Source organism: Triplophysa dalaica, chromosome 21 (genome assembly GCF_015846415.1).
Source record: "Triplophysa dalaica isolate WHDGS20190420 chromosome 21, ASM1584641v1, whole genome shotgun sequence".
Classification (NCBI taxonomy): domain Eukaryota; kingdom Metazoa; phylum Chordata; class Actinopteri; order Cypriniformes; family Nemacheilidae; genus Triplophysa; species Triplophysa dalaica.
The window spans coordinates 2581401-2591962 of record NC_079562.1 but is presented as its reverse complement, the minus strand read 5'-3'; the positions used below and the strand labels follow the sequence as shown (position 1 = coordinate 2591962).

General features: G+C 35.3%; 2 protein-coding genes across 4 annotated transcripts; one reads left to right on the top strand and one right to left on the bottom strand.

Annotated features, from left to right (window-relative positions):
- The first annotated feature begins 808 nt into the window (after nt 1-808).
- On the top strand, nt 809-4473 carry fbxo2 (F-box protein 2). Its single transcript, XM_056735628.1, has 6 exons — nt 809-919; nt 2074-2136; nt 3030-3156; nt 3307-3402; nt 3515-3653; nt 3969-4473. Exons 2-6 carry the CDS (start codon nt 2100-2102, stop codon nt 4101-4103), a joined length of 534 nt encoding a protein of 177 aa, XP_056591606.1. The 5' UTR covers nt 809-919; nt 2074-2099; the 3' UTR covers nt 4104-4473.
- Nucleotides 4474-4646: 173 nt separating this feature from the next.
- Nucleotides 4647-6251, bottom strand: svbp (small vasohibin binding protein). 3 transcript variants are annotated; one of them, XM_056735629.1, is made up of 4 exons: nt 6176-6251; nt 5905-6045; nt 5283-5365; nt 4647-5179 (listed from the first exon to the last, which is right to left on the bottom strand). In XM_056735629.1, exons 1-4 carry the CDS (start codon nt 6200-6202, stop codon nt 5152-5154), a joined length of 279 nt encoding a protein of 92 aa, XP_056591607.1. In that variant the 5' UTR covers nt 6203-6251; the 3' UTR covers nt 4647-5151. The 3 variants fall into 3 exon arrangements, with proteins under 3 accessions (XP_056591607.1, XP_056591608.1, XP_056591609.1); XM_056735630.1 differs by having other exon boundaries at nt 6160-6230; XM_056735631.1 differs by having other exon boundaries at nt 4647-5365.
- Nucleotides 6252-10562: the final 4311 nt, after the last annotated feature.

Below are 10562 nucleotides of genomic sequence, written 5' to 3'. Positions count from 1 at the left end.
TATTTAACATTAAAATGTTATATTATATGTTTCATATTAAAATATTATGTTATATAGTTGATATTCAAGTATTATATTAAAAGTGGATGAAATGCAGTAATACACCACATAGGTTACTTTAATACCCAGGGAACACGCATAGTGATGAAACGTGTTAATGCATTTAAAGTTAGTTTGAATAACAGCATCTGGTAAAGGCATACATGTAAAAATGGAGAAAATGGCGCACAACTATAGCACTTCTTGTCAAATGCTCAAAAGTGCTTTAAGATTAAATTGATATATTTTAAAGAGCAGAAAACTATAGTATAATAGTACACAATGTTTCTTGAGCGTTTAAACCAGTCGTTTTTAATTCAACTTGTTTTTGTTCATTGTTCAAACATGGAAAATCCCAAAAAGGGAAAAATCATGTACGCACCTTCTCTGGATCTGTTCCACGTTTGTGGAATGATCTGTCCGATGCTACAAGATCAGCAGATTCTGTATCCATCTTTAAGAATCGACTGAACATTTTTTATCCTTAAAATACATCTTCGTATACTGTGGTGGGATATATGAGACTTTTTGTTGTCCTTATGTTGTGCCATTGCTTCCATTGTTACCTCTTTTTCAAGCTTTGGATGAAAGCGTCTGGGTAATCAATAAATGTAAATGCATGAAATATGGTGTAATATTACTTCTGTATTTCAATACATGACGTTTTGATAAAATGGTGAGAAAAGCATCCCACTCCAAGTGAGTGACATTTGTGCTGATACAGTATCTGCTGTGCTTTAATAAGGCAACTCGAACACTGCTGATACAGGACTGCCCATTTGTGTTTGTGTCCGCAGTGCTATTAGATATCAGGAAGTTCCCACCCACCACATTCTGTAACGTTACGAGTCTGAGTGACAGCAGAAAAGATCATCTAACGGTAAGTATTGCACAAATAATACACGCCATTGTTTTCATGTGTGTGCTGTGATGCATTTGCTTAAGCTGTGTGCAGTCCCATCATTAAACAGGTCTGCAGGAGAGGACATGAGTCAGATTCCAGTGAACTGAGCTAAGCTAAAGCTAGAGGGGAGAAAAACAATAGAACAAAACTCATTTCTAACCTAACCTCTAAAGGTTGTGCCTCTTATGTTAATGAAAAAAAGAAACACTATTGCTTTTTTTCAGTGTGAATAGTTCTATTGAAAGATGTTTAGTTTTGCAAACTGAGGAGATAACATGGAAATATGTTGTGTGCTTGTAATGATTATGTTGGGATTACATTTACTTTGTTTTCATATAGAGAGAGTCATTTCTGGGTGACACTATGGCGCAGTTTCACAGACCAGGCTTAAGGCTTGTCCCATGCTAAAATGGAGGTGTGACCTGTCTTAACTGAAAATAACTTGCCCGGAAATATATAAAAAATATATGTGCCATTGTTTTGTCTCGAGATACACACCAGTTATGAATTCTTCTAGGTTTTTTTTAATAAAAGCATTATACAAATCTTAATTCAGATAAGGCATATTCCTGGTTTAAGAAAGCCGTGTCTGTGAAACCAGGCGTGGATGTTTTGCCAAATGTCCAGATCGGATGAAATTATTTATACATTTTAATACATAACCCCATTTCAAAAAAAGCATTTTAAACCCAAAAATGATTTGAAAAGATCAGATATGCTATGTGAGGATTACTCGTAGGGATCAAAAGTATCTCAGCTCAGCAGTAAAAGTCAATGGGAAAGTGAGCGCGTGTCGCTGTGTGTGCATGTTTTGAGCCCCACTGCAGTTTAATAATGACACTGTTTTCTCCACTAATGCCCGGGACAGCAAAATTAGATTCAAACATTCATGAAACAACCTGCTATTAGAGAGGTCTCCGGTAAACTCGTTCTGACCCGTTTGCTTTCATTTATACATGCTTTTACAATTGTTGCCTGGTGATGAAGGTCCTGGGGGGAAAACCAATGATCCCGCAGTACTCAGGATCAGCATATCAATGAATAAAGGACCGCTGGTTTGAAAAAAGTGAAGCAAAAAAGAATTTTACTTTAGCTAAAAATGTATAACATCTCACCAATTTCTCTCCCAGTTGTTACAGGAAAAGCAAAAGTTAAAATGTCTGGAAACCTCCTGAAAAATCCAAATGGAGATGGTAAATATGAAGCATTAATATGTGTGACAAATGGATTTTTAAAACTTCAGCTATTCTATGTGGCCCGTATCATAATAATCATCATAAAAAAACATGTTGTTTAATTAGTTTTAGAGAAGTAATTCAAGTTTTCAATATTTCTTTGTCTGTAACTATATTTTTTACAAAAAAGTACTGTGAATAACTCCGTATAATTACATTTTTCTGAAATCACAGTTGGAAGTATCATATTCAGTAGAATCATTATTTAATTACATTTAAAGGGACAGTTCACCCAAGAATGAAAATTCTAGTTGTTCCAAAACTGTAAACATTTCACTGTTTGGTTTAGACGGATGCTGTTCTTGGACGCCATTGACACAACCATAGTAGAAAAAATTGTAGTCAAATGTGCCCTGAACAGTTTTACTGTCTACATTCTTCAAAATATCTTCTTTTGTATTCAACAGAGCAAAAATAATTATGTAATTTGTCCTACTATGGTGGTCAATGGGGTCCAAGAACTGTTTGGTTATAAGCATTCTTCCAAATACTTTCTCTGTGTTCATCAGAACTAAGACATTTATACAGATTTGGAACAACTCGAAGGTTGACAGATTTTTTTTTCAGGTGAACTATCCCTTTAAATTATAATTTATTTGTGAAATAATTCAAATGTTTATTTAGTTATAAAAGTTTCAACACCTTTAATTTTTCATCATTTTAAAATATTAGCTAGTGTTAAAAAGTAACACATAATTGTGAACAACAATACAGTACATCGATAATACACCAAAATAAAAGCCTCATGCCTTTTAAGGACACTGCTTGGCAATGTGTCAAGTATATTTTTGTGACGCCCAATTGTAAAGATCTATTTTCTTATCTGCTGTAACATGTTTGTCTTTTTGAAGATGATTTTGAACACTGGGAGTTGACTGAGAATGGCGGAGATGAGTGGACGACTGAGGAGATGCCGGGAGATTGTGTGAACACCTTCTATGATGAATCTGTTAATAAATTCTTCTGCACCTCCTTTGAGTAAGAGAAGAGCACTCAGCTGTAAAATAATAGACGGGGTGGGGAATATGTTTACTTCATTATACGTGTTCATATTTTGTGGAGCGTGTTGATCATAATGTACATAATATGTCTTTGGGTGTCAGTATCTATTTCTTTACCATTTTCCAGGCTGTGCCTAAAAAGACAAATGATCGACCTGTTGGCCGAGGGTTTCGACCCTGAAAATCTAGACTTTGTACAGCCGGCGGTCACTGTGGAGGACTGGTGAGCCTCTAGTAGAGCGTGATTTATTTTAATATTATCATAAGCCTTTGAATGATCTTTCATGTCATGAAGTCAATGTGTAGCAGCTGATCTTTTATGTTTCGTTGCGTAGGTACACCAGCAGAACAGACTGTGGATGTATTTATAAGATTACTGTGACCCTGCTCGATGACAGCCAAGAAGTCATTGCTAATTTTCAGCCGACTGACGTGACTGTGGACCCTGATACAGATGATTGCTCTTGGAAAAAGGTAAAAAGTGCACTGTGGGTCAATTTACAATAGAACCAACCATCTGTATTAAGAAACTAAGGTTATTTTTTTGGATTTTGTGTTGAAATCAAATCATTGATTCAAAAACGAGTTAAATCAAAATATATTGAAAAGCACCAGAATTTCTACTGTTATCATTAAACAATTTTTTTTAGTGATTGTATCTGTATCATCAGCTCACATTTAAGCTCTCAGATAAAGAAACTCCTTGAAGTGTGTAAATGTTCTTGATTATCAAGTCTTTACCGCGTGTACACTGAGCATGTAATGACACTGTTATTACTTTTCTCACAGGTGACGCACACATTTACAGACTATGGTCCTGGTCTGCGGTTTATCTCTTTTGAACATGGCGGTCAAGACACCAAGTTTTGGAAAGGCTGGTATGGAGTTAGGTTGACGGGGAGTTCTGTTACCATAGACCTCTAGAGAAGTTGCCGATTGGTTTAAAGTGACCAATTCTCTCATAGCATGTGTGCATACTGCTTGAATAATAGTCAAAAGGGGTGTTATAAAAAGACCTGCACTTTAAATGAAACTTTAGAATATAAATGCAAAAAAATCGATATAGTCATTAAAGTCGATATATTAGAAATGATGAAAATATTATTGTATCAAGAGCTTAAATTGCATTTAAGCCAGAGCAAATCTATATATTACTACTATATTATGTTTACTAATGCTTTTCTATTGCAGATACTAATTTAAGTAAATGTGCACTAAAATTAACTTCATAGTCTCAACATTAGAATGATGTCAATTGTCAAATATGTCAAAAATAATAAAACGTTAGAAATAACCCTATTCTGTGATTGGTTTTTCTTTAGAAGACTGTAAATAAAATGAATACTCCATTTGCTGTTTTGCATTAACACTTGCTTTTGCTATACTCTCCTCTACACATCTATACTCTGCCTGCCAGGTGGTCTCATCTAGGAACAAGAAAGCCCAAATCATGTTAACACATCGAAAAATAATACTTCAAGATTTACTGTTTTAAATAAAGCTTACATTCTCAAACATTGTTAGTGGTCAAAGAAACATTGGTCATCTTTGAAGTACATGAATAAAAGTGTTTTGATACTTATTATCCTTCAAGCAACATTTTGTACATTTCTTCAAATAATGTCATATAACCATATCCTTACACATGTTAAAGAATGTCATATAAAAATGTTTTGTTCATCCACACTGGCGAGTCACAGAAAATTGATAATAAGAAAACGAAAATCCAACACGGATTCAAAATTCTGTAAAATAAATTAATTCTGCATCTACGCTTTTGCGACTAGTATGCAGTATGTCATTTTTTGGTGTCGTCATAGCTTTGTAACAGAAACATAAAACACTGATCAACATCTGATAGGCCTACAATTGCACACACACTTTAGATTCTTAGCACCAATGCATCTGCGTACGTTCTTCAATACATTGTGGTTCAGATCAGAGGTTTTCGATTCCCCTCCTGGACCGTAACTCAGTGTCCATGAGCAGGAATGAAAACCCTGTTGTAGGGGCATAAAAAATAAATATTTAGAATAACAAAAATAACAGTAACGTCTCAACATCTATGTGTGTATTACAGAGGCCACGCGTGAGTTTTCTCACTCAGCTTGCGACTGCATCTGCTTGCAGAAGGCTTCAAACTGCTGCTGTTCAAGTTCAGTCATCACCTTGTTCAGAGCGTAAATCTGTAAGAGATAAGAAACAAAAACCTTTCTCTGTAAAATAAAACCGCACATAACATTTTGACATGAACACTGCAAACACACAAACACGCTAAGGTGAATTATTTAGAGCGGGGTGTCCAATGTCGGTCCTGAATGGCCACAAACTACAAGGCTCAACACACCTGTTTGGAAGTTTCTTGTCTGCTTTGTGAGAGCTTGATAAGCTATTCAATTGTGTTTGATTAGTGTTGAAGCTAAACTTTGCAGGACACAGGACCGACTTTGGACACCCCTGATTTAGAGACAACATATATTAAAAGATTTTTGTAAAATAGCCCCCCACAAACCTTATTAAAATAAATGCTTTCAAGATCACTAGGAACAAAATATCATTTTAATACGAATACACTATTACTCTCATTTATGACACTGCGGTAGAATGAATAGAAGGAACAACAATATGGTAAACTTATAGTCAAGACTTCCCAAGAGTTACAAGACTATAAAAATAATCGTCTGTTTATATAATCAGATGTTGTGATGGTTGAGTTGTCAGTCACCTCGGCTCTCTGTCTTTGTTTCAGCTCCTGTTGGGCTGATTTCTGTTTGCTTCGGTCACCTCGGGTCGGTGTTTGTTGCTTCTGTTTGTCTTTCCGACAAGCCGGCTCCATTTTACAATCCAGAATCGGTTGATTTAAATTCTATAAAACATAAAACACAGACTGTTTTTAAGATACAATCCTTATATATAAATACTAAAATCTAATAATTGACTTATTTATAATGTCTTTTTGATTCCAAAATACGTTTAATACATTCATAAAGCCGTACGTTGTGCTTTTTAACGAAAAAAGTCATGTACGAGACTGCTACTGCTGCTTAGCAGGTTTGGTGTCACTGGTAAAACAATCCGGTCAGAGACGTGTGTCGCATCTACAAGGTTCCCACTAACATTAATATTAGCTCTTTTGTGTAAATGTTGTTTCAGTAAGCAATAAAATGTGATATATCAGTTAAATAAACATCTCTATAAGAATGGCAGTTTTTATTGTCCGTTGTCTTGCGCTGACAGATTTTACTAGGGCTAGGTTTTCCTTGCGTGCAGACATTAAAGTGACCACAAGAGGCCGCTCTTATATCTCTATTTAACTTGAAGACTCAACTAGATTTTACTGGGTGTGTTGGTGTCTTTCAAGTGTATTTTAATACTTAGTATGCTTACTTTATAAAACAACAACATTTTGAGGAAAAGAGAATTTATTGGTTGCTATGTATTAAAGTGAAGAATCTATTTGGCAGGGTGCACAACCATCATCTTTCTCACGTTCTCAGTAAATCTTAAACCATCCAGAAACGGTAATAAAAACAAAATCAAGCTGCTTTGTACCTCCTGCCACAGTGAAATATAAATATACTCAGGTGTGTCCTTTAAAATACTTGAGTGACATAATTCATGAACCCAGTTTGAGAAAATAAAAATGATGATCTATTTTAACAGTGGAGTTATTAATATCATTGCATATAAAATAGTAACACTCATATATATATCAAAAACAGTTTAAAAGATGTCATGTTGACTCAAATAGACCACCTAGGAAAAACTAAAAGGAAAAGGAAGGCAGATCATGATTTATGTTAATATCGGATAATCCGATACCTGGCAGAACCCAACGAGAAATAAAAATGTCGAATAGACTATAAACCTTCTCGTTTGGATTGTCATTAGAGTAATAGAGAGGTCATACAATTGTTAAAATGCTCCCAAGGAATGAGTTTACTTCATTTTGATCATATATAAAGCTGTATTTTTCTGAACCTTGACTACCATGTTTATGCCGTTTGGCACTACTGTGTCACATCAAGTTTATTATGGCACATTCTGAAGTTCTTTAATGGATTTCACCGCTCACACAGGAGAGGAATGGCTCTATATTATCCAATGAACTGACCCAAAAGACTACAGATCCCATCCAACAGATTTTCCACTCAGACAGTCTGAACCAAGAGCTCTATAAGAAAGGCTGGCATGTGTTTGGGAGCTTCCCATGAGCGGCTGTCTGTCTTGGAAGAGGTCTGTGGACAGCCGGCCTGAAGAAAAAACTCAATGTGGTGGGTAAACCTGTGATGCTACACTGTTGTCTTATGCGTGAGAGAGGCTGTGTGCCCACTGTGTCATCTTCCAAACCTTTCAACAAGCACAGTCAATTGACTGTATCATTGATTCAATGTGATGTCTGTTGTCCATTTAGTTACGGGAACACACACGTTATAGGTTTCTATACATTGTGGGAACTTTCTATATAGAAATAATGACTTTTATATGTACAGTTATGTTTTGTCCTGGATAGATTCCCTCCACTGGCCCTTGTCAAGCATGGCCTGCTAATAATCCCGCCCTCTGAATTGGCGCTTTGGGTGTACAGACATACACAATAAAGTGCTATTTAAATGCCTCATTCATTTATGTCTACAAACGGTATATTTTATCATTATTTTATATCTAACCCTCACAGAAACCTCTTTGTATTTTTACATTTTCAAATGAGCATCATTTAGTGTTTTTGAAATTCAGTCTACATAGTGAGGACTGGAAGAAAAGGAAGACTTAGGTATTATAAACTAAAAATGTAGAGACACATTCGTCTCTTTAAGGTTTATCAGAAACCCATCATCTAATTTTATAGACATTCGTTTTATAGACCAATATAAAGTGTTCATACCTGTGAATTTCTTTACAAAAGTATTTATGTGCGATTTATTGAGAAAAGAGACGAAGAAAGGAGCCATTACGTGTCAAAATCTATACGGAAAAGATTTCTACAACTAATTTACTGCAAATTCTAAAATATGAATTTTAAAAATAAATAATGTATTATTATAAGTTTTTCTCTTATAAAGGGACTGCATAATCAAAATGTTGAAATGCAAAAAAAAAAGAAATGGTGTCCAAAGTATATACCTTAGTATTTTTACAATATATAAATATACATAAAATACATCCCATTGAGGCTATAGAAGACAACAGAAAACACACCCTTGGAACACCCACCTCGCCTGTCAACTATCTGAACACAGACATCCCCCTGAAGTTAAAAATAAAGAGCTGGAGGAAACAGTGTCTAATAAACATTTCACACTGCTGTCACTGTACACATAAGACTTTAGCCACAGCACACAGACCAGTGCTGGCTCATGAACTTCTGCTCACTGCCAAAGAAACGCAGCATCACAGTGAACTCCACAGCACTTAAAATAACCTCCAGAATGAACGATGCCCAAACTCAATGAGGGCTCTTTTTTCACACCTGCAGTGAGTCTCCAGCTCCAGTAAAAACAGTGGTATGGATGCAGTATATGGGGTGGGGGTATGGGTGAGGTCCGGAGAGGAATGAGCGCACCAGTTTGTGGGATAGCCATGGGGTGGCAGCATTTTTCGTCTACGTGCGTACCGGGTGTCGTAATGGTGCGCAATAAACACCACAAACCACATTAAAACAGATCAGCAGTTTTCGGCTCACCTCAGGTGACATCATTAGAACCTTTCTGACCGATCCAAGGACACTGTGTGACATTACATTTTTTGACAGTCGAGTTCTTTACCTTAAAACAAAAGTGCTTTAACTGGATCATGACATCAGTTTGATGTTCATTAAAGGCTTTTAATAGGTGACATGAGAAACATTTATCTGAGATCCACAACCAAGTCAGTCTGTCTGAGCTCTCAAAACTCCACACACTGAGCTCCTTGCAAACTGATAATTCACTCTTATTGTCTTTGCTTTAGAAGTCAAAGGCACTCTTTGAACAGTTAAAAGTTTGAATTTACTATTTTCTTCATAAAGCGCACGAGAGACAGAGAGAGAGAGAGAGAGAGAGAGAGATTCTTGAGTTTCTTATTTAGTAGTCTTTAATGTTAAGTCTTTAGTGTCACTTTTTTGGCATATTTTATTTGAAGTTTTGAAATTATATTAACACACAAAAAAGGTAAACAACAAAAAAAACAAAATCCACAAAAAAACTGGACAGCCTCAGTTAGTTTATTCAACTTAATTCGACAAAATCAACCTAAAAGACAATATTTAGAATTGTTTTTAAATAAGAAAAATTCTCCAAAGGAATTTGTTTTTTAAATTGAAATATACATAAGAAAAAGATAGGTCAGGTTTACTGAATTTATCATAGAGTCTCAAGAAAGGTACCCATGTGGCTTAAAATCTCTCTTGAGAGCATAGCTCACCAAAACATAACTGTTCCATTTGGACAACGTAGAGCATCTCATTCAACCATCTTTGAAAATAAGGGGATTCTTAAATACTTCTTTAACATTTCATTGTGTGTAAATATGTATATTTAATGTTTCAATGCTTTGGCACATAAATGCTTACAGTATATTCTTTTTGCAATGCAAAGGCTCCTTAATCATGCCAATAAACCTGTTTAAATCTGAAAGACGGGCAGACATATAGACGGACAGATTTGTATGCAATAAAGGTTTGTTTCTTGAGTAGTTGCAGTAAACCTTTTTGAACAAAAAATAAATTGAAATATATAGAAAAATAACAAATCCTGTGTAATAAAAATAATATATTTACATATGTTGGAAACAACTGCTTATATTTTTCAATATATGAAGGTGGCAAGTAAAATAAAATATGCAATATAAATAGTTTCATTGGACACACGCGCTGGCCCGGAGTTAACTTCCCTTTTGTAAATTTCCTACCTTAAATATATCAAAACTTTATTTTGTGAGTGGATGACCTGCCACAGTGCCCCTGATTGACAACTTTAAAGTAGATTTTCTCAATATTTAGATTTTTTACACTCTCAGATTTCTGAGTTTTAAAAGATCAGCCAGTTATTAACTTATTCTGAAAACTCATACATCAGTAAAATTTTTGTTTATTCAGCTGACAGATAATGTAAAAATCTCCATTTCAAAACATTGTACCATTAGACTGGTTTTGTTGTCCAGGGTCACATATAACAAAATATTTTCCTTGTGTAAGGGAAAGCACTGCACACTAAACTTACAGACATGTAAGAGCTGACAATAAAAATAAATTATATTTGCGTTCTCTCGAAGAGAAACCACTTCATCAACTGCTGAATGACAGCAGTCACACCAGCGTGCACTTCATGCAACTTAAACCATACACTTCTGCATCAGGCCCTTAATGCACGATAATCGAGGACAACCGCACAACTTCTTTAAAAG

What these genes read in the sequence shown, in the direction of transcription:
- fbxo2 (XM_056735628.1), top strand. Translation starts at nt 2,100, where the DNA reads ATGTCTGGAAACCTCCTGAAAAATCCAAATGGAGATG. An exon ending in GCGGTCACTGTGGAGGACTG is followed by an intron (nt 3,403 to 3,514) that starts GTGAGCCTCTAG and finishes TTCGTTGCGTAG; the next exon opens with GTACACCAGCAGAACAGACT. An exon ending in ATGATTGCTCTTGGAAAAAG is followed by an intron (nt 3,654 to 3,968) that starts GTAAAAAGTGCA and finishes CTTTTCTCACAG; the next exon opens with GTGACGCACACATTTACAGA.
- svbp (XM_056735629.1), bottom strand. Translation starts at nt 6,202, where the DNA reads ATGACTTTTTTCGTTAAAAAGCACAAC. An exon ending in TTTTCGTTAAAAAGCACAAC is followed by an intron (nt 6,046 to 6,175) that starts GTACGGCTTTAT and finishes TATGTTTTATAG; the next exon opens with AATTTAAATCAACCGATTCT. An exon ending in AACAAAGACAGAGAGCCGAG is followed by an intron (nt 5,366 to 5,904) that starts GTGACTGACAAC and finishes TATCTCTTACAG; the next exon opens with ATTTACGCTCTGAACAAGGT.